Source organism: Anastrepha obliqua, chromosome 2 (assembly GCF_027943255.1).
Source record: "Anastrepha obliqua isolate idAnaObli1 chromosome 2, idAnaObli1_1.0, whole genome shotgun sequence".
Lineage (NCBI taxonomy): Eukaryota > Metazoa > Arthropoda > Insecta > Diptera > Tephritidae > Anastrepha > Anastrepha obliqua.
Window position 1 is genome coordinate 108320654 of NC_072893.1, and position 24655 is coordinate 108345308.

Here is a 24655-nt window from a genome sequence, read left to right on the forward strand (position 1 = left end):
GAAAAATAATGGTTTCGGGAAGTTATAGCCACTTTAATTGGCAGTAACAACCTGTTACCAGGTTCCACCTTGTCGAAAAATGTCTCGTCAAGTGTCTCTGTTTTCCGCACACCTTTTTCCAGTTTTTTAAGCCAAGAGAAGCCTGGCTTCAATTTGGTCCTTCCACCGGACACGAGGATGTCCACTTCGCTGTCGACCGCCAATTATAGCCCCAAACACCTACTTCGCCAGAGCAGTTCTTTCCATATGAGCGACGTGGCCCAGCCACCTTAGACGCTGCAGGGTGACTCGTTTGGCTATGTCAATATCTCCGTAAAGCTCATACATCTCGTGGTTCGTTCGAATGCGGCAACCGTCATCTACGCGAACAGGGCCAAAAATCTTGCGAAGTACTTTCGTCTCGAAAACTCCAAGCAGCATCTGATTGTTCGACTGTACAGGCTTCAGCGCCATAGACAAGCACCAGGGTAAGTAAGTATCTTTGCTTCTTAAAATAAGAAAAATATTAATTTTCATTCAGTCCAATCCAATTCAATTTATTTGCACAAATATAATATTTTAAATATTTAATTAACAAATGAAACATTCGCAAAGATTAATAAAATTAAAAAAACACAGACTATACAGTTAAATTTATTAGCCCTCCAATGAATGTTTCGCAAGAAACTTTTGGTGCAGATCATCTTTGATGCGTTGGAATTCGCCCTGCTCATCGATTAAGGCTTTTGTGAAGTATTTAACGAAAATACGGCTCATGTATTGATCCTTTGCTGAGGGCAAGAAACCTTCCAAGAAACCAATATGACCGCCACGCGTCGTCACTATAATAGCAACATGACTACATTCGTAAGCTGCCTGAATTGGGATGGCTGTAAGAAAGATTATTTATTTTTTATTCCAAAAAAAGATTCTATAAATCTATATTGAGAATAGTTACCATCCAGCAGTTGAAATGGGTCATCGGCAGCGTTCAGACAAAGTAATGGCACAGAGATATCATGCAATTTGTCTTGCAAACCGGCATCATTGTAATAATCCTCTACGGTTGGGTAGTCAAAATGTTTAATCGTAAATGAGGCATCGAATTCCCTAAGTGATTTGCTCTGGAAGATAAAATATAGAGAGGCAGCGATTAGCAAATTTAACTGATTGGCTTTTAGTGTAATATCTTTTGACGTGATAACGTCTTATAATTCGATTTAGCAGGCTGCACGCACGAAAAAATGTGTCGTTACCTTGCTCATTAGTGTTACCTTGCTCATATGTCGTTACCTTGCTCAGTGCCGTTACCTTGCTCATTAGTGTTACCTTGCTCATTAGTGTTACCTTGCTCATATGTAGTTACCTTGCTCATTGCATTGAATGAACTGCAAGCGAAAGCGCGGAACGAACGACAAAGCAAACAAAGCAAACAAACGGCAACGTTCGACATCTTGCTCTCTCCTACTTAAGTGAGCGTATATATGTATGTATATGCGCATATGTACGTATATAAATTCACGTATTTGTATTTGCATATGCCTTCTTATTGATTATTATTAATTTGATTCACTTGAAGAATTTAAAATAAAACCAAGTTTGTTAATAATACTTGTTATTTTAATGTTATTATTATTAATTTTTTTATTATATATGAAGGAAAAAATGTATGGTATTGTAATATTTACCATATACCTTATAAGATATGTTGTCTATACATTATTATTATAAATAGGAAAACTTTGTTTGTTTGTAATGAATAGGCTCAAAAACTACTGGACCGATTTTAAAAATTCTTTCACCATTCGAAAGCTACATCATCCACGAGTAGCATGGATTATATTTCATTTTGAAAATAGGGCTCGAGATATAGGTCAAAACGTGGAACCGAGTAACCTTCGGATGTGTATGTACAATATGGGTATCAAATGGAAGCTGTTAGTGAATGCTTTAGTCCAGAGTATTTTTCATGCCGCTCCGTGACTAGGGTCTCGAGATAGAGACCAAAACGTGGACCCTAGAATGTGTTTGTACAATATGGATATCAAATTGAAGCTGTTGGTGAATGCTTTAGTACAGAGTATTTTTCATGCCGCTCCGTGACTGGGGTCTCGAGATATAGGTTAAAACGTGGACCCGGGTAACCTTTGGTTGTGTATGTACAATATGGGTATCAAATGAAAGCTGTTGATAAGTGCTTTAATACGGGGTAATTTTCATACCTATTGATGACTAGGGTCTCGAAATATATGCCAAAACGTGGGCCCGCCGTGTCTTTGCACCGAATTAAACCAAACTTACACACATTGTTAAGTAGGTATTGAAGATGATTTCCGTATAGTTTGAATACCTATTGGTAGATAGGGTCTCGAGATATAGGTCAAAACGTGGACCCGGGTAACCTTCGGACGTGTATGTACAATATGGGTATCAAATGAAAGCTGTTGGTGAATGCCTTATGATATGTTATGTTATGTTATGTTATGTTGTGTTATGTTATGTTATGTTATGTTATGTTATGTTATGTTATGATATGTTATGTTATGTTATGTTATGTTATGTTATGTTATGTTATGTTATGTTATGTTATGTTATGTTATGTTATGTTATGTTATGTTATGTTATGTTATGTTATGTTATGTTATGTTATGTTATGTTATGTTATGTTATGTTATGTTATGTTATGTTATGTTATGTTATGTTATGTTATGTTATGTTATGTTATGTTATGTTGTGTTATGTTATGTTATGTTATGTTATGTTATGTTATGTTATATTATGTTATGTTATGTTATGTTATGTTATGTTATGTTATGTTATGTTATGTTATGTTATGTTATGTTATGTTATGTTATGTTATGTTATGTTATGTTATGTTATGTTATGTTATGTTATGTTATGTTATGTTAAAGTATATTATGTTATGTTATGTTATGTTAAAGTATATTATGTTATGTTAATGTTAACTCATTCTCTATATCCATACAAAATATCTATCAAACAAATAAAATTAAAATTTTCTTTTGAAAAATGCAACCATTCAATCAGTATTTTCGTATGACGTTATCACGTTAAACTATCGTCAGTAAACCGACTTTACAGACAACCTCTTTTTTTATACAGGGTGGTCTTTTAAGCGCTTAAGAACTTGAAATGATAATACAAAACAGATAAAATATAATTTCACTGCATTTATTTTTTTTAAATGATATCCGACAATTGTCCGCCACTACTCCCAGTTACATTGTCCATTTGATAAGTCCAATTTTTAACGACTTTTTCCAAAAAATCTGCCCATATGGCGTCAATGGTGGCTTGAATATTGCAATGCAACGATTGTTAAGCGCGTTGCATGGCAAATTGCGCGTTTTATTGGAACCAAATGTCGTCGATGTTTAGCTGATTAATTTTTGGAAACAAAAATTCAGTCAATATGGCTCGATATCACTCGCCATTCACCGCAAAGGCAGCTCCTTCCTCATTTTGGAAGAAATAAGGACCGATGATGCCATGCCGCCAGTGCTCTCTGAACTTCGCGAACAGATTTATTTCTTTCAAAGAAAATTTCTAAAATTTGAAAGCGTTGTTCTGACATTAAACTATTCATGATGACTTGCCAAGCATAGATAACTAGATGTGAAACTTATTCATTTTGAGAGAGAGCGCGCCCATGACAGAGAACGTTAAATATAGAGAAGTCTCAATGACTGAAATGGCAGCACTTTTCAGGGGTACTCGTTTTGCGCGCGTGGTACACAACAGCGACATTTTTCAGAGAACGTTAACAGAAATATGCTCAACTGCAGAAATTTAACAGCTTTTGAGAATTAAGAGCTTTTTTTTTGGAAACTTTCCGTTTTGTTTATTTAACGTTCTCTGCCCATGAGGACGTTTCAGAACTTGGCAGCACTCACACATTATGGGATTTTAAACAGTTGATAGGCGAAATGGCAGACTGCCAGAAGAAACGCGCCAAAGATAACAGACGAAAACAGAAATGACGTGTTAAAATGTTTATAATTATTTGTCTTAAAATTAATTCATTTGAAATGTACAGTAGGTTCTGTTTTTATGCGGTAGATACGTTCCGCAAGAAACAGCATAAAGAAAAAACAGCATAAAAAAAGCTACTAGTTCTATAGTAAAACTATAGATACGTTTCAAATGCTAAAACCGCATAAATCTGAAATAATCGCATAAAAAAGGGCACTAGTCCCATATTATTACTATAGATACGTTCCATAGACCGCATGAATCTGAAATAATTAAATAAAATCGCATAAACCAAATATTGTATCTTTGAAAATTATATCTTTATATATCTTCCATACTTGTAGGGTTAGCATTTCTGATGAAATCTGTGATGAGTTTTTGCTTAGCTGGTTTAGAATCTTGTTTATATGTACAATTCCCCATAGGTCGACATGCATTTTGTAATTTAAAAAAAAACCGCACTATTTCAAAACCGCATAAAAAAAAGCCGCATAAAAACAGAACCTACTGTATTATAATAATTTGAATTTAAGTGAGTTTGTAGAATTCAAAGCTCGTTATATCCTTTTCGACTTCTACTTTTAATTAGTCTTATGTTCATAATGTAGTTTTATTGAAAACTGTGTGTTGGTTTATGTAAATTTGTATACATATACGTAAATATTCTATGGTTGAAAAGCGTAGGTAAGGGAACTGAATGTGTGTTTGAGATATTTTACAAAAATTAAAGGTAATCTGCTTTAACTTATTCTGTTCGTTGTTTGAGAATTTTTTTTTTTTTGTTACCCAATTTCTGGGTTATATTAAAAAATTGCAATAAGTCATGTTTTTAATTATAACTTATGTTTTTCGCGTTCATTACTTTATTATTATTAAATTACTTTTGTATTTCAGTTTTAAATAATTTCATTTACATATAAATTTTAAAATTTTTGGCTTATTTATGTACATATTTCATACGGATTGTGCTTATTTGTAGTATATGTAGGTGTTTACGAGTGATATAAGACTATTGGGCAACCGCACACTAAATACTAACCCCAATGGTGGTGTGGAAACTAAAAATTCCAGACCTTCGGTTCAAAAATACCCAATGCATGTTTCTACCGGTGTGGCAATATTGGAAAATGTTATAAAAAATGCACATTTTTCAGCGCTCTCACGAGAAAAAGAGTTTCACATCTAGTCATCTATGCATGATTACTTGCCAAGCTTTACTGAACAGAAATGTCAACACAGTTAGACATTCTCAGCTGTCCAACCATAGTTATCGATAACGCCTTTTTTACAGTGGTTACAGAGTTTTCCAATTTTGGTAATGGAAATTTATATTTTCTGATAGAAGCATTATTATCATTGACAGTCTGTAGAATTTCACGACGATCATATTTGTGGAACATTTTAATTCTCTAGCTACACTTCTTAAGGGGTAACACCACTGTACACGCGTAAAATAAACACGATTTTTAAAGAATTTTTTTGTATAGAAGGAAAGGGAAAACAATCACTCTGATTTGGGAAGTTATTACTTATATACTAAAATACAAAACTACAAAGTTTGATCGAAAAATTTTACAAAATGGCGGCATTGGAGACATTTTTGTAATGTGGTTTCTCTTGAAGGAGCTCCGCGGCACGCAGCACAGAGGGTGCAAATTTTAATCTGGAACAAAGAAACATTTTTTTTCTTAATCTAGATAAGAATAGCTAGAGAAACACGTAGGGGATTTAAAAAATATTTATTTTTGTGGAATTAGCAAGCATTTGAAGGAAAAAACTCTATTTTGGACTAAAAAAACGGCACTTAAATAATTATAACAATCGTTTAAATTAATCTATCGAAAATCCCCTACGCTCTTCTCTTAAGAAGCTTATTATACAGACTTAGTGAAAAACCTGATTAAAAATATTTAAAATTGTTTGAGTTATGCTGCGTGTTAATTTCAGAAAACGTGTTTTGAGAAAAACGCGTTTAAAGTTTGGAAATTTGGAGAAGTCGTTAGGTAGCAGTCACTAACGCTTGGTTAAAAGCTTAAAATATTTATGAAATAAACTTCGGTAACGTATAAAACTTTTTGTTCTGTATTTTAAAAGGTTCAAAGAATTTTTTAAGCTTATAAAAAAAAATCAATTTTTTTAAATTTCTACAGTGGTGTTACCCCTTAAGTGTTCAATCTGACTTCTTTTTTAAGAAAAGTTCAAAAATAGGATATTTGAATACTAAAATGTTCTACAAACACATTTACCAAAAAATGTTAGTGGTGGTTGCTGAAGTCCATATATGGGCACTTGGCAGTAGCAATAAAAATGAAGTAAATATACCTTAAATTCGAAAAAAAACGAGAGATAACACGGTCCGGAAATGTTTCCCGTAAAAGATCAATGGTTTCGTTGCTTGTGTGGCACGTAGCGCCGTCTTGCTGAAAATAAACGTTGTCCTGATCACTACCATCCGATTCCGGGCATAAAAAATTCGTTAATCATCTCTCCTGTTTAACACCTAACACCTGTTATTGGCAAACCCTTTATATAACGCCAACAGAAAACTGGATAAAATTTATAAGGTATCTTCTAAGCCTTAACTAAATATATCCGAAGAGATTCTTTTATTTTAACAATATTTTATCATAATCAAATGGTATAAAACATGCACCGTGCAGTAGTTTAGTTATTATTAATCCAAAATACGATTTTATTTGACTATTAACTAATTTTATATTTACCTAATTGCCTTTTAATACCCACCACCTTTTTAGTACCACCCTAACCGGATTCATACATACATATATATTTTTATAAATTATTTTCCGAGAATTCTCATTTGTTTAGAGAAAATATAGTATTTTTACATGCACTGTTTGGAAAGTGTTTTAGGAAAAACAAGTTTACATTACAAGCAACAAAAACAACATCATTTGTATTATGCAAGAAGAGATTAAAGAAATATACAGTAAAAGCCCGATAAGTGCAATACCGATAACTGCAATTTCGCGGAAAGTACAATTCGATTTTGAGTCCATAGAAAACTCGAAAAGAGCAATAAAAAAATGCAATTTTCGGGCGCAAAAAAATTCTTGTTCGAAGAAATTTTTTACTTAATACGGCAATGTATTTGCGTTCATCACTCGCGAAGACACAGCTTTATAGCTATGCACAGTTATGGTTCTCGGAATTATTGCGACCAAAAACACTTCTCACGCTTTGTGATTTTTGATTTTTACAAATAACTGTAAAATTGTAGCGCTGATATCATAAAATATGGCATCGAATCGTTTGTGACATTCAACACGCGTTAGTTTCAAGCTGGTTCTTGAGAGTAAAACAATCGTTCGGAGTTTGAATCATTTTTTTTTTGCTTTCATCAAATAAAATCTTGGGAAAAGTGAAAAAGAATCTACATTTTCTTACATTGAAAGAAAGAGATGAGATTCTCCAAAAAATTGAAAAAGGCGTTAAACAACGAGATCTTGCATTCGAATACAAAGTTGATTGCGCAACGATTTGCCGAATAAAAAAACAATCCCGTTCATTAAAAGAAAATGCATACAATTCATTTTTACTTGGAAATAAACGGAAAACTTTGCGGTTTGGCAATCATCCAGAGCTCGAGAAGCGTTTGTACCAGTTTTTCATGAATCAGCGGCGACGAAATGCTCCTGTTTCTAGCTTGATATTGAAAAGCAAAGCATTAAAAATATTTGATGAAATAAAAAAGGATGGAGAACAATTCAGTGCAAGTGATGGATGGTTTTCGCGATTCAAGAAACGCTTCGGACTTCGCTATTTGACTGTGACTGGTGAATCATTATCTTGTGATCCAGAAGTCATTGAGCCATTTAAGGAAAAATTGACGGCGAAAATCGCTGAAAAAGGATATGTAACATCACAAATATATAATGCTGATGAAACGGGGCTCTTTTGGAAACTTTTGCCAAATAAAACCTACGTTTCGAAAGATGAAAAGAGTGCTCCAGGCAACAAAGTTTCAAAAGATCGAATCAGTGTTCTTTTGTGTGCAAATGGTGATGGCAGCCACAAAATAAAACCATTAACGATCGGCGAATCTATGAATCCGCGTTGTTTTAAAAATTTTCGTCTACCGGTGAATTATGCTAGCAACAAGACTGCTTGGATGACGCGGGATATTTTCAAAAAGTGGTTCTTTGATAATTTTGTCGAAGAAGTGAAAAAATTCGCCAAAGAAAATGATGTTCCACCCAAAGCATTACTCTTGCTGGATCAAGGTGTTATTAACTTGACAAAAATTCAATACAAAACATTGCTAATGGAAACCATAATTAGTGAAAAAGATTCTTCATTACATGAACTATTGAAGAAAATTGATTTGAAAACCGCCGTGATCATGTTGAGCCAAGCATGGGGGAAATTGCTCCCTGAAACGATCGCTAAATGCTGGAAAAGCGTATTGGGTACAAGCCCAACAGTTGACACCATTATTGAATCAAATCCAGACGATATTCCATTGGATATCGAAATTGACGATCCCTTTTTTGTTGGAGGATTACAACGGTTAAATGAGATGGTCGAAAACTATGCGGGTGAAGCAGACACAGATGAAATCCGCAATTGGGTTTTGGAATTAGGAATAGATGAAGGTGATAGTGAAGCCAATGAACCCGAAGATACTACTCAAGAAGAAACAACCGAAAAAGTCCAGCATGAATCGATTTTTGGCTGTGTCAATACAATTTTGAAATGGGGTGAACAGAACGATGTACTGTCATTCAATCAGATCGCTTGTTTGCATGATATCCGATCAAAAGCACTTGAAAAGTGTTACGAGAAAACGCAATCGAAAATAACAAAGTTTTTCCAAAAAAAAAAAAAATTGAATTTTGGAGCACACACTCATATGTCCTTCCGCATTGATCTCTTTGTATTAATTTCAATAAATATGTGTTCATTTTTCTTGAATATCGACCTTTTGAGCTCATTAATTGCATTGAATAGAGTTAAAATATTTTTCCCTAGGTATTCCTCGATCCACAGGAGAAATTCGCAAAAGTGCAATTTTTCGCTAAGTGCAATCATTGCTGAAATTTTCCAATTGTACTTATCGGGCTTCTACTGTTACTACAAAATGAAGACATTTCCCCGCTCGCTAGCTCTAAGCTCGATTAACTTGACGAAAAATTTGCATGCGAAAGCAACAACAAAGTTATTTTGTAAGATTCGCCGCTAGCAAGTATGGCTATACTCGTAGCTCATTAGACTGGTATAACACGCTGCCTTACCAACACATGCAATTTAAGGCAGCTCTCTTCCCGCGTTGCCAACATATGTTTATTTGTACCAGTTTCTTCATCTATTCGCCACTTGCTAACTCTTGGCGAAAAGAAGAGGCGTATAATAACTTAATGACATTTTTTTAAGTATCCTTACTTAACAATAAGAACATATTTACCACTGGCACTCTTCTAGTAAAGGAGCGATATTAGGCATTAAATTAATAATCTACATATTTTAATGTGTGACGTACCTTTTTTAAACTTGTCATATCCAATTCCTGATACTTGTGAATGCCACTTCTATTTACAATTTCATACATGCCTTGCGCCAGCAGGTACCCCATCAGTTTATTTATTATGGGCTGATCCATATTGTCAACAGCTGAAAATACCAAAACCGTTAGAATTCAAGTAAACACAATTACGTTTGCTATGCATTCATTAGGCTGGCCAGACGTACGAAAAAAACTATTCATAGCTATGGGTGATGTCAGGCACCTTTGCTGAGAAAACTTTTGTGTCCCTCATCATAGTTTTTCAAGTGAAAAATGGTATATTTAACTGGAGGATCAACATTAAACATTCAGAGTCTGAATATCCTGTGAATTTTATATAAGTGGAGAAGAAAATAGCCATTGCGGGGTCTTTTAAATTTGGCTCACATAGCCAGTCCAAAGCCCTTGCAGGTAGCGCTTCAATGTAATTCAAGAGATTTTTTCGTACGCTCCTACGTTGCAAATACGAAAATAGCAGTACCACAAAAGTGTTAGATTTTTTTTTTAATTTTTAATCTACGATGTGATTGGAAAGTTTTTGTTAATATTTAGAAATATTATTCTATTCTTTAACTGCACACAATTCAATAACGAAAAACAAAACTTTTTATAACAAAAGACAGAAATTCAGGGTTAACATTAAAACAGTATTGGTCATATAAGTAACGCATTTTACCAAGTTTATGAAAAAATTAAAGAAAAACTGCATTGACAAAGTTTACAGATACAAAGTTGAAATGAATATTTAGATGAATTTCGCAATTTTTTTATTACGACAACAGAACGGCGGTGCATTGAGTTCATCAATTGCTCAAATCGCTGCTTTGGAATCTTCAGCCACGTATCTTAAAAATGCCAAATACTGAATACAAAATTATCTTGCATACAGTGAGTGCCAATAAAAATGGTACAACTATTTTTTGTAATATTTGCAATGTTTACTTTTTACTTTACTACTTTACTAAAAAATTATCTTGCATGCAGTGAGTGCCATTAAAAATCGCAATATTTACTTTTTCGTTAATTTGTTATTTATCATTAAAACATAATTCATTGGCCGGCAAAATCAGTATAAATTATAGTTTCGGACTTTTTAGAAAGCATACAAAAATTAAAAAAAATTGTAAAATTTATTTGTTAAAATTTTGTAAAATTCTAAAAAAAATTTTTTTTTTTTGTAAAATTGCAAAACAATTTTTTTTTGTATTTAAGCTCATACAATATAATGCAAGTTGACTGCTATGATTAGTTTAAATGGCATGAGATTTTTCGGTGTCAAAAATTACGTGAATGCGTTCTATTGAGAATTGCTCATAACTTTTAAACTATTGAAAGCAGTCAATTTTAAACCTTATATTCAATTTTGGTTTTAACCCATTATAGCTCTAGATGACGAGTTACAGTTCTTTCAATGCTTATACAAAGAAACAAAATTATACAATAATTAATTTTTTTCGTTCTACTTTTTTAATTACATAAATTTAAATAAAATTATTTTTTATTTAATTTGAAAATTTTCAATATTCACTAGCTGGTTTGCCTTATTTTTTCAAGAATGAGGCAAAATGAAAAAAAAAATTACCGTATAACTGTCAAGTGTGCGTACTAAAAGCGATTGCCATTGCTATCTGGCACACTTTATAAGTATCGTATTACGGTTTAAAGTTGCGTCATAAGGTCGTTTATCTTAGAGGCCGAGAACTTTAAATTTGCAATATTTGCTGTTTCTGCGTCAGCCGATTTGACAGTTTTCGTTTGTTTTGAGGTTAGTTTGATTTGACACAAGGTGAGTTGAAATTAGGGGTAGAGTTACTGGAACAGCTGATTTCTTTTTATTTTTTCTTTCACTTTGGAGTTTTGAATGTCAATGCGAATTGTTTAAATTCTGATTGAAATTTGTGGAACTGCATTTATAATTTTATTTTCACAATTAATCCCCATACAAATAATCAGCTTATTTTGACATTCAAACCACTAAAATCAAAACAATTTGCATACCTTATAGCCTAGACAGATGGTGGCGTTAATCGGGATTAACAATTTAATTCAGAATTATCTCAGGAATTAAGTGCACTAATGCGAATTGACCACTGGACTTAATTCCCATAATTTAAGCGGATTAGGGAAATTTTCGATGAAAACATTGCCGAAAAATGACAGTTAATATCTAATCTAAATGAAAAGTAATGAAACTTTGAAAGAGAAGAACAAGAAAGACTGAATGCAATGCTACTTTGTACTAGCACGTTCGAAAATACATTAATTGGCTTGATATTTCGGAGGAAATTGAGTTTGAGAAATTGCAATTTAAGATTTTTTTTTTAATCGATAATCATTTCTTAGTATTAGGGCAGCTAATATTCGTATCTGTCGCATGCCATCCATCTTTTACTGACAAACCTATCCAATAAGCAAATCAGCTGTTCACTAATCCATGTAACAGCCGTCTGTCACACTACAATTTTAATCAGAATTAACTGCGTTGGTAATCCCGATTAATGACGCCATCTGTCTAGTCTATTAGATGAATTCGCCTTGGCTTGGCAATTCGCCAGAGCAAAGTTTGCAAATTGTTAAAATTTTTGTGGAAACATCGTTCAATCCGCTATGATAATCCACAGCCCTTTTTGAAACACCTTTACATCCGGAAAAAGCCACCGTTTAGTACGATTTATGGCCTGTGGAATCACTTGCCACCTCGTTCGTGCGATTTGACTCCTTAATGTTATTTTGTTGTGGAGTTATAACGCCACATGTCTACGCTGATAAACCAGAAAAAAATCAGCATTTAGAAATCGTCATTCAACGAGTAGTTGCTGAAACATAATCTGAATTATTTAGAAGAGGTTGTGAAAATTACATGCTCGCCACGGTGGCCACATGCTTTATATGATACTCAAATATTAATGGCTCTATTTGTCAAATAAAGGCAATTTCATGGATATGAAAAAAATTTTTCAGTGTCTTATTTCCATTTAAGCTTCTGTATGCCTCTATTACTGGTAACACAACGGACCCCAGAGGTCTAAGTGAAATCTTTGTACAGATCAGATAAAAAAGTCACCCTTTATATACTATACTTAAGCAATTTTAGCAGTTGTACTGCGGCATACCCAAAAAATTAAAAAAAAATTTTAAATATTTGAAAATTGAAAATATTTAAATTTTGAAAAAAAAAGTCAACAAAAGTCTCACCCTCTTTTATTAGAGTGTGAACAATATTTGAATAATCGATTAACAAAAAAGTAAATATTACAAAAATTGCAAGAAAAAAAAGATGTACGATTTGTAGTGACACTTACTGTACCTCTCGTGATTCCACTAAATTATGCAAAACTATATTTACTATAAATACCCACAATTATAACAATGTTTTTGAAAAAGTTCTAATATAAATAAAATAAAATAAAAAAATAAATTAAATTTTTCTCGGAAAGTTGATTTTTGGCCATAGACGACTATTGCTTGTAACCAGAGATATCCAAACAATTTCTAATACATACTAAAATCTAACCTTTCTGCACGTTCCAAGGCACCGAGATAATTTTGGCAGCCGACAAATATGTACGCGCCTCTTCACTTCTGCGTGCCAAATAGTTGCCTTAAAAAAGGATGAAAGAAAGCACGAAAATTAAAAGCAACGACAATCAGTCATTCATAGTGTATATACGCATTAGGGTGGGTAAATATTTTTCGACATCGTTTCTAGCAGATTCGTATTCTATGTACATTAAATTCTAAGAAAAAAGTTCACTATTTTTTTGTTTAAAGAAATCGATGATGGCGCTGCAAAACAAATTATATGTAATTTTTTAATATTCGAATAAGAAAAGTGAATGCATGCTATTTTTTAATAGAAGTATTTAAATCAAATTTAAATTAGAAAAAAAAAAATACTTTTACAACATTTAAAGATTTAATTTTTAGAATTTTTTTCTAATCATAATTTTATTTAATTTTTTTTTTTATTATTTATTATTATAATTGACTCTTACACCCTCATTGAGTGTTTGGCCGAGCTCCTCCTCCTATTTCTGGTGTGCGTCTTGATGTTTTTTCACAAATGGAAGGACCTACATTTTTAAGCCGACTCCGAACGGCAAATGATTAGGTTAGGTTAGGTTGGTATGGTTGCCCAGGGAGTGAGCACACTTGGACGAAGAAGGATTCGTCCTCTGTGATACCATTGTGAATGAAGTGAGGTAAAACGGAAGGACCGATGGGATGCAGGGAGAGGACGGGGAGAGGTGGTAATGGAATGGTTAGAAGCGTGCGGATTATGAACGATGACTATGTTTGCGTCAATCGCTTGGTGCTGCTGATGAAATTCATCAGATTTTTAATGTCAGCGCCAGCTATATCAGCAGGCGTGGCAAAGAAGTAAGAGCCAAGATGCCTGGATCTTAGCCCCGCCAGAGCAGGGCAGCTAAGGAGAAGGTGCTGAGATGATTCCACCTCATCCTCCATACATCCAGCGCAAAAAGGACTCGAGGTGATTCCAAGTCTCACAGCATGCATTCCTCGCGCATTGTGTCCTGTGAGAGAACCCACTAGATTGGAGGGCTGATATTTTGTCAGCCTCAGAAGCTCGCCCGAGCGCCTTCGGTCCACACGTGGCCAGAAGGATTTCGCGACTTTATACGTTTGTGTATTTGCCCAGCGCTCGCTGAGTTGGCGCGATGCCCATCATTCCAGGAGCAGACCGCAGGTAGTCAGGGGGATCCCAATTTTCTCCCTCCGCGGAGAAATCACCTCACATGTCCCTTGTCTGGCCAGCTCATCCGCCTCACAGTTTCCCGCAATGTCGCTGTGACCGGGAACCCAGATGAGGCTGATGTCAAAGAATTCGGACGCAGTCGAAAGTGAGGTCAAGCATTCCTTGGCCAATTCCGAGTGCACCGTCATAGACCCGAGAGCCCGTATTGCTGCTTGGCTGTCGGAGTAAATATTTACTTTCTTGACTGTTAGTACGCATTTGAGCAGCCAATCAGCTGCCTCCTTGATTGCGGCTACCTTTGCCTGGAACACACTGCAGTGGTCCGATAACCTGAATTTTAGCCTGATGGGGAGCCCCTCGCAAAAGACTCCTCCGCCAACCTTTCCTTCCAACTTCGATCCATCCGTGAACAAGTTCACCAGGCCCTGCCCCCAAGTTGATTATTTATGAGACGATTTTTCGTGGCAGAAATATACTCGGAGGTTTGCCATTCCTGCTAAGGGGCGGCCGCCTTAGAAAAAACGTTTTCTATTATTTCGGTGATTCATGCACAGAGATTCGAGTCTAGGCATTCCCGAATGATAGCCACCCACCAACCCATTTGGCTGCGGCGGCCGAACTTCATTTAATAGTCACATAAACATCTTATCAAAATCATATTCTGTCTTAGGCTTTGCACGACGAAATAGTTCAAATTTCACGCACCCTTATACCCTGAAATTGCTGTTTACCGTAGGCTTGTAAGCTCTCGGTTGGAATATTCCGCGTTTATTTGCAGGTCATATCGTACATTTTTAATGCAAAACCTGTCTCTGAAATAAGTAAATTTTCTGATCCTATCCCATCCCGTTTGCTGTTGATCAACTTGAAGTCCTTAGAAAGTTGAAGATCGGTTCTTGTTCTCCCGTTTGCTTTCAATATTATTGAGGGTGATTGGCTGCCAATTTCTATTGCAAAGTGTTAGTTTGCTTAGAGCCAATTTACACGATGATTTCTCACACTGGGTGGAAATTCTTGCGTGTTGAGCAAAAAGTGTAGAGAAGTCAACAAGAAAGGCATGCAAGCACGGTCAGCAAAATCGAGGAGTTTTTTCTGACATTTTCCTTTCATCGTATTCACATTTTGGTATTTTTATTCAAGTGCACTTTGGGCTCGCGCTCAACGAACGAATGAACAAAGAAAATTATTCGCTTGAACGTCAAAAACACTCAAGAAAAGCCGCAAACAAAAAGTCATCGTGTAAATGTACAAAGATCTTCGTAGACTTCTTTAACAGAGAATGTGCAAAAAATCCAGGGTGAAAAGTCATCGTGTAAATTGGCTCTACACCATTCAGAATTCTTCGCAACGCTCTGCCTTTCTATTTAAATAAGTTCAATATAAATTATGCTCGTAATGCTCCTAGTGAACGAGCTCTTCGTGATTTTAATGAGATCTCCAATGTTTAATTCCTAGATTTCTCAGTTTCAAAGAAAGAATTTTCTGCACTCTATCTTTTAGATTAGTTAAACGTAAATTTGTAATTTAATTATTTTTATAAAATATTTTCATTAGTCTTTAGATTTAGTAGTCAGTTTGAAATCATGTTTTCTTGATGGCTTGGCTGCTAGAATTTACCCACCCTAATGTACCTACTATATACTATATAATAAACACTTTTTGTGCCTACCCAAGATTAGGCCACCCATTGATATACCGGTGGCTCCCAATTTGCAATGTGCCGGCACCACACTTCGCACGTGCTTCACCACTTCTGAAATATCTTCACAATTGCAGGCGTTGTAAAAACGCGGCGTTTTGATCTCTACGCCACCAAGTCCACGATTGTTGAACACAACAACACGTATGCCCGAGTTGTTGGCCGCAACTGTAAGGCACCGTACATAATCATCTTGAGAATTACCTATCAAGCCGGGTAAAATGATAATACAAGGCGAATTTGAATTGCAATTATCATCCATCCAATCCAAGGCGACTTCACCGCCATCTGTTAAAGTGAACATCTCTCTGCAGGCGAGATATGAAAATATCATAATTAAAAATGCTTAATTTGAAGGTAATAAATGCAGAATTTAATAAAAATAAAGCTTAGATATTCGAGCTAAAACGACATAATCCATCTACTTTAATAACCAAAGAAGGTTGGAGTAAGAAAAGCACTTGAAAAAAGTGATGGGGACTATCGAATAAAAACGAACAGGCATTGTGTAAGTCACAGTGTACACAGTGAGACAGCCATTGCCACATGCTTTTTTGACAACTTGTGTGTGAAGTGATGTATATGTGTTAGAAGTTTGCTTCCATTAGCCCTCCGTTGGGTGCCTAGGTCTAGCCAGAGTGGTTTTTCGACTTTGGATGTAAATTTAACATATTTCTATTAAAACTAACGACTTGAGCGTATATATAGCTTCCTAAAATTTAATTTTCCATTGATTTATGGATATAACTTTTTGAAAAGGATCCTCGAATTGGACGAAAAAATGTTAAACCTGGTGCCCAACCGAAGGTTTCAAAAAAGGTGTCCTATGGATGGTTAACCCATAGGAAGCAAATGAGGTGAAAGTACCTAAGAATTTCAGTATTAATTTTAAAGCATGACACCTCAAGAAGAGCGAACAAGAACAAGCACTGAATGTCATCAGGATAAGCGTGAGGGAAGAAAATAGTCAACATTGTATGCGACAAAAAATTCTCAAAAATCAACTATCAACTATCAAACTCAAATTTAATTGGCTATGAAACAATCGATGAAAACTGATGATAATTTGATGATTTTGCAAATTTCTCAAATTTTAGAGTTTGATTTATAAGGTTCTTGTTTTACCATAAACTACATTTTTATAAAAAATTTACGGGAAAAATGTAACTTGAAAAATAAATATTACGAATACGAGTATTGTAAAAATTTAATTGGCTTAAAATAAACTGAAAATTGTGATGATAATTTTTGGAAATGTGCTTAAGGGGGGGGTAAGGGATAAAAATCGATTTTTTTTTGCATGTTATTGTAGTAAAATATTTCAAAAATACCGTGTTAAAATTTTAAGTCAATCCGAGCAAAACTTTTTAAGTTATAGAGCATAAAGCCGAGCCGCCTCAAACATCTGCCGAGACGCAGCAGACTTTAAACGCGGTTTTCTCGAACCTTTTTTTTTAAAGTGCGTAGTCATTGGCATTTGAAAACTACTCAACCGATCCTTTTGAAATTTTGCACACATATTTTACATATAAAAAACCTCCCCCCCAACGTTTTTTTTTCGCCATTTTTTTATATTAAGGTTGTTTTACACCTACAAAATGGCGGCATTTTTTCGTCAAAAATCACTTTTTACTTCAAACGACTACCAAATGGCTGAAAATGAAAATAAATCGTCAAAATAAACGTTGGGGGGAAGTCTAACTCATACTTTAACTAATTTATTCGATTTTTTTATTTCAGATGATTCTACGCTAAGATATGCTGACTACTGCAAAATGTATTTTTGAAAAGACGTCTACGTAAATGTGCTCCCATGCAAAATGTATTTTTGAAAAGACGTCTACGTAAATGTGCTCTCATTCGCTCATTTTGCAATATTTTTACATGAAAATTTTATCAAATATTCTTGAAATGTTACTTTATAATATGCAGCAACTTTTAATAAACTGACTTGAACCGTTTCGCTACAATAAATTCATGAAAAAAGTGTTTTTTTTAGCGTTTATCCCTTACCCCCCCTTAATTTTTGAGAACTTTTATTTATATAAATTTACGAAAAAAATTTAACATGAAAAATTGTACGAATACTGTATAAATTTAATTGGCTATAAAACAAACTGAAAATTGTGATGATAATTTTTTGAAATTTGCTTAATTTTTCAGAATTTTTTTTTTTAATTTTAAACTTTGGTTTATTTATAAGGTCTTTGTTATAGAATGAACTATTCTATAAAAATTTACGAAAAAAAAGTTTACATGAAAAATATTAGGACTATTGTAAAAATTTAATTGTCTATAAAACAAATTGAAAATTGTGGTGATAATTTTTTGAAATTTGTCTAATTTTAGAGAACTCTTTTTACAAAATTTTAAGCTTTGATTTCTTTATAAGGTTTTTGTTATAAAATGAACTATTCTATTAAAAATTTACGAAAAAAAAGTTTACATGAAAAATATTAGGACTATTGTAAAAATTTAATTGTCTATAAAACAAATTGAAAATTGTGGTAATAATTTTTTGCAAATTTGTCTAATTTTAGAGAACTTTTTTTACAAAATTTTAAGCTTTGATTTCTTTATAAGGTTTTTGTTATAAAATGAACTATTCTATTAAAAATTTACGAAAACAATTAACATGAAAAATATTACGAATTTCGTAAAAATTTAATTGACTATAAAACAAACTGAAAATTGTGATGATAATTTTTTGAAATTTGCTTAATTTTTGAGAATTGTTTTTACAAAATTTTAAACTTTGATTTATTTATAAGATTTTTGTTATAGAATGAACTATATTTCAATTAAAAATTTACGAAAAAAAAATTACATGAAAAATATTACGAATATCGTAAAAATTTAATTGGCTATAAAACAAACTGAAAATTGTGATGATAATTTTTTGAAATTTGCTTAATTTTTGAGAATTTTTTTTATATTACAAAATTTTAAACTTTGATTTATAAGGTTTTCGTTATAGAAAAAATTTACGAAAAAAATTTTACATGAAAAATATTACAAATATTGTAAAAAGACAAATTGACTTAATTACATGACTACTAGTGTACTCGTATATTGATAAGGGCTTAAACTATTATTACCTTTTATACGCTATTTCTGGTATGGCCTTGGAACGTAATACGCTTGCTAAGATAGTTTGAGCCCGACCGTCCAAACACCAAAAAGTAGGCCAGTACTTCTTATTTAATGTCGGTATTTCCTGTTGGAGAAAATTCTTCAGCGGGCCATCAGCGCAGGCGATTGTGGGTAGCTGCGAAGAAATTCGATACGAAGAGAAAAAAAGCAAAGCTTAGGAATAGATATTACAACAGTAACAGTTTAAAATATGTTTACAATTGAGCCCAAATGGCGACCGAAAACAGTGGAAAACGTCTAAAATCTACAGCTTAATAAACTGGCTCGACTACAGGGAGGAGGGGAGAACAATTAAAATTTCAAAAATCAAACTATCAAGATGTCTTCGAGTTATGAGCTGAGCGTCTCTGCGCCAAAACCTTTCATATAAGTACATAGACTTTTTTTCTCATCTTTATTCTTTGAGAAATTGGGGATTTAAGGTATTAGGGCACCTATGAAACAGAAAAACAAAAAAAAAAATTGAATTTTCAAAATTTTGAAATTTCAACTGAGCCGACTTAAAAAAAAAAAAAATTTGAAGAGGATGCTCACATTTCATTGCAGACTTAAAATTTATCTCGAATGATTTAAGTCGATTTCACTTTACAGAATCGCTGAGGGTTTTGAATTTCTGCTTCTTGGGGAGCGATGCTAATTCCAGATGAGTAAAACACTTTGGCTCGCTACGGTTTGAGTATAGGAAAAGGTGTTTTTATCAGTTGTTTTTTTTAAGAGCTTGAGAATTTAAAATAATAACAAAAATATTGTGAGAATAAACAATTTTTTTGGAATAAATTTTATAGGGGCGTAAGTTAAAATTTGTGAATCTTGGCACGTTGGTGACGGCGAGTGTCGTAGACGATGGAGTAAAGAGCTTTACGACGACATAGATCCAGTGGCTTCGTTGGCTGGGTCATGTCGTCCGAATGGATACAAACGCTTCGTCGCTGAAAGTATTAGATGCGATACCAGAGGATGCGATACCTGGCGGCCGCCGTAGCCGAATGGGTTGGTGCGCGACTACCATTCGGAATTCACAGAGAGAACGTTGATTCGAGTCTCGGTGAAACACCAAAATTAAGAAAAACATTTTTCTAATAGCGGTCGCCCCTCGGCAGGCAATGGCAAACCTCCGATGTATTTCTGCCATGAAAAAGCACCTCATAAAAATATCTGCCGTTCGGAGTCGGCTTAGGCCCCTCCATTTGTGGAACAACATCAAGACGCACACCACAAATAGGAGGAGGAGCTCGGCCAAACACCCGAAAAGGGTGTACGCGCCAATTATATATATATTATATATGTATATACCAGAGGAAGAGAAGGCCTCCTCTGCCTTGGAAAGATCAGGGGAGAAAGACTTGGCTTCATTTGGTGTGTCTAACTGGCGCCGATCAGCACGAGAAAGAAATTATTGGCGCTTTGTTAAACTCGTCCAAAATCCCGTAAGCAGTTATGGCGCAAATCAAAAAGAGGAGCTAAGATGCTTTTGGCTGCTGTAGCCGAATGAATGGTGCGTGACTACCATTCGTTAATGCGCAGGTTCGAATCTCCATGCATGAACATTAAATAATAAAAAAAATTGTTTCTAATAGCCATCGCCCCTCGGCTCCGAGTGTATTTCAGGCATGAAAAAGTTCCTCATAAAAATCATTTGCCGTTCGGAGTTGATTTAAAACTGTAGGTCCTTTCATTCGTGGAAAAACATCAAGACGCACATCATAAATTGGAGGAGGCGTTCGGCTGAATACCCAATAAAGGAACTAAGCGCCAAGTTGATTTCGTAAAATGTTCCACGTAGTTGAAGGACAAAGGCAGCAAGTTGATAACTACGACGAAGCGACATTTCTGCGTCTTCTTCAACACTTCGCTCTATGAGCTTCTCGAACAGATTTTTTATTTTTTTTTTAAGTCAATTTCCACTTTTTGAAAGCTTTGTTCTGTCGTTAGGGGATTCATGATGACAGTTCCGTGCTAAATCTTTTTAATAAAAGATTAGCTTTCTAGTGGAAACTGGCATTGCAGAAGACCAACAAGGATTCAGATGAAACAAATCCATAGTAGATGTCATCTTCCTCTTGAACAAACTCCTCGAAAAAGCTATTGAATATAAAAAAACAGATTTTTTATGTTTTATCGACCTAACAAAAGCTTTTGATAGGGTTTTACTTAAAAATGTAATAAAAATTCTCGAAAAACGCAATATTGACAATAATGTCCTGGTAGTAATTAGGAATCTCAACACCGAAAACATCACTTTCGTCAAGACTAATAATGAAATATCAACCCCAATACCGGTGGGGACAGGGATAAGACAAGGCGACAGCTTACGATCTATACTACTTCGGCCCGATGAGAGCAGAGCAACTGAGAAGAAGGTGCTGAGATGATTCCACCTCGTCTTCCAGACAGCTTCTGCAGAAAAGACTTGAAGCAATCCCAAGCCACACCGAATGGACACCTAGGGGACAATGTCCGGTATGGATACCTACCAAATTCGAGAACTGCACTGCGGCTTTGTTAGCCTTTGAAGTTCCTTTGAGCGCGCCCCCGATCTACCCGTGGCCAAAAGGATCTCGCAACTATGCGTTTGCGCACTAGTCCAGTGCTCGCTGAGGTGGCGCGAGGCCCCTCTTTCCAGTAGCAGACCACAGGCTCTCAAGGGAACCCCAATCCTCTCATTTTGCGATGAAACCATCTCTAGGGCCCCCTGTCTAGCCAACTCATCAGCCCAGCTTCATGGTGACTTGCCACTTGGTGACTGAACATAAACGTCGGCACAGTTTGCCATTCTCAGCTGTCAAACCATAGTTATCGATATCGATAGTTCCCATGCAGCTAAAAAAAAAACCCAATAAATATGCACCAACGGGCATTCACTACCAGTAAATGCATTTAAAACCTATCTGCTTACATATCTACTTTGATTCCTACATTTATTTACAATTGAAACACTTCCGAAGCGGGAAAAAACAATCATTGAAGATGCGTTAAAAAAAGTAGATAATTACAATTATTACTTCCTGAAGAGCTTTTCATATAAAAACGGTAAATTAAAAACCGATTACCTATTCAGCTCATCTATAAAATAAAAAGTTTTACAAGCCTATCAATACAGTTATTTTATGTAAACTACCCGTAACTAGCATGCATTGCGATACTCGTACTAACATTTTTTTCTTGTTTTTGTTAAATAGTTTGAAATTGCTTTTTGCATTTAAAGTTTGCCCTATATCTAAAAAAAATAGAAATGGCGTAACTATTCCACTGTGCTACAAAAAAAAAAAAAAACGAAATACACCTGACAAATAACACACTGTAGGTTGTTTATATGGTCGAATAATGCATAAAAATATTTTTGTTATATTTGTTGTACCCTCCAATTTTTATTTATTTATAAAAAACCGTTTTTTCAGACTTTGCGCGGTAATCTACGGATATCTCAGTCATTTTTTCACCGATTGTCAATATTTTATATGTTTTGAAAATGATATTGTCAGATTTTACAACAAAATTAAAGATGTTTGTTAATATTCTTTGAGTGCATTTATTAACGAAGAAATTAATGTATTACTCTCAATAATCGGACAAAAATTGCGTAAACTACGCTAGTTTTCCGTAAATAGAAAAAAATGCCTTGAATATCTATCCATTTGTGGAACCATAGTTTTTGTCTTTAGTGATTATTTACTTGGAAAAATCACTGCATTCTTTATGTATTGACAATAAATGTTTGACAATGACAATTTATCATAAATTACAAATGAAAGGTTTACGTGTTTCCACATAATTTTGCGACATACCAGGTGTATAAGCTTAAATCCGCTGTTTTTTAGTAAAAAAAAAAACCATTTTTTTTATAGAAAGCAAAAAAATAATTTGTTCAAAGTATTTGCCCTCGCTAGCTATACGTTTTTCCCATCTCTCGGGCAATTTGTGTATACCACGCCAAAAGAATTCTTCATCTTTCGAGGCGAACCACTCGTCAAGCCATTTCCGGACGTCTTCGTACGAATCGAAGTGCTGTTCGGCGAGAGCGTGACCCATCGATGAAAACAGATGATAGTCCGAAGGGGCCAGGTCTGGTGAATAAGCGGGATGAGGTAGCACCTCCCAATTGATTGTCTCCAAGTAGTTTTGGACTATTCTTGACGTGTGCGATGGGGCGTTGTCGTGGAGGAAAATCAGCTTCTCATGTCTTTGTTCATAACGAGGCCTTTTTTCACGCAAAGCACGGCGCAATTTGATGAGTTGTTGGTGGTAGCGATGAGAATTAACAGTTTCACCAGGTTTCAACAGCTCATAGTAAACGACACCCTGCTGATCCCACCAAACGCACAGCATCGTCTTGCGTCCAAAGCGATTAGGTCTTGATGAGGAAGTTGATGGTTGGCCGGGATCGACCCATGATTTTTTTCGTTTAGGATTCTCAAAGTATATCCACTTTTCATCGCTAGTCACCACAATATGCAGGAACGACTTTCTTTTATGCCTAGCCAGCAAGATTTCGCATGTGTTTTGGCGTCGCTCCATCTGTCTATCGTTCAATTCATGGGGTACCCATTTTCCGACTTTTTGGACCTTTCCCATGGCACGTAAACGCATGGAAATGGCTGGTTGAGTGACACCTAACTGCTCGGCAAGCATTTTTTGCGATTGGGTATCGTCCTCATCCAAAAGAGCCTGCAATTCATGGTCCTCAACTTTTCTGGGCCAATTTTCACGCTTCTTGTCACTCAAGTCAAAATGGCCGTCTTTGAACCGACGAAACCAGTCTCTGCAAGTTGTTTCCGATAATGCACTGTCACCATAGGCCTCCACAAGCATTCGATGCGATTCGGCAGCCGATTTCTTCAAATTAAAGCAAAAAAGTAGAGCTTCCCGCATATGCTCTTTTTTTGGCACAAAATTAGACATGATTACGCAAGGAAAAAAGTGTGTTGCTGTATGAAATCACTGATGATGTGCAGTGATTGATGTAAACAGGTGTCGAACCCATGCAAAAAAAAATATGGCATTTCTATGGTAACTTGATATGCTCACTAACGCCATCTACGAGCAATCAGCGGATTTAAGCTTATACACCTGGTAATTTTGGCGCGATTTCTGAGGCGCAGAGACTCTCCTCCTCCCACGCAGTAATTTTACCTTTCTCTAATTCGGTAAGTTTTGAACCGCGTGGCATATTGATATTTATTTACTTAAAAAACGATTTAAATTAAAAGTTGTACTCAGCGAAGACATAAATGCACTTTAAAGCTTCAATTCCTAATGCGTTCTATAGTTATGAAACGGCGAAAGTAGTAACGAATTGCTCTGACTCGTGGTCAAAGTAACGGTACAAACAAACACAAAAACACCACGATGAAAAGTTGCTGTTTATTGATACTAAGAAAAATAACGGTATTATTCCATATACTCATTTATTTTTACAGAGTACCTACATATTTTCGGAGTAAAGATTAAATATTCATGTTGTGTGTCCTATAGTTATGAAACGCACCTTAGTCTGAAACAGCTGATGCTTTCCATTTCAATTCAACCGGGCTATTCGGGTCATGTTCTTCGATTTCGATGTAACTGAAATATGTTGCTCTCTGGTCAAAAT

At 34.9% G+C, this 24655-nt stretch overlaps 1 protein-coding gene across 4 annotated transcripts in view; it reads right to left on the reverse strand.

Moving 5' to 3' along the window:
* Positions 1–509: 509 nt before the first annotated feature.
* The window catches only part of LOC129238847 (phospholipase ABHD3-like), a 43051-nt gene continuing 18905 nt past the window's right edge, over positions 510–24655 (reverse strand). For all 4 annotated transcript variants that reach the window (XM_054874062.1, XM_054874059.1, XM_054874061.1 and 1 more), the window contains exons 3-8: positions 19011–19180; positions 15883–16220; positions 13011–13097; positions 9473–9603; positions 938–1103; positions 510–869 (exon numbers count right to left, since the gene is read on the reverse strand). In XM_054874062.1, the coding sequence (XP_054730037.1) occupies positions 637–869; positions 938–1103; positions 9473–9603; positions 13011–13097; positions 15883–16220; positions 19011–19180 (1125 nt within the window). In that variant the 3' untranslated portion in view covers positions 510–636. The remainder of the gene's footprint in view (positions 870–937; positions 1104–9472; positions 9604–13010; positions 13098–15882; positions 16221–19010; positions 19181–24655) is intronic.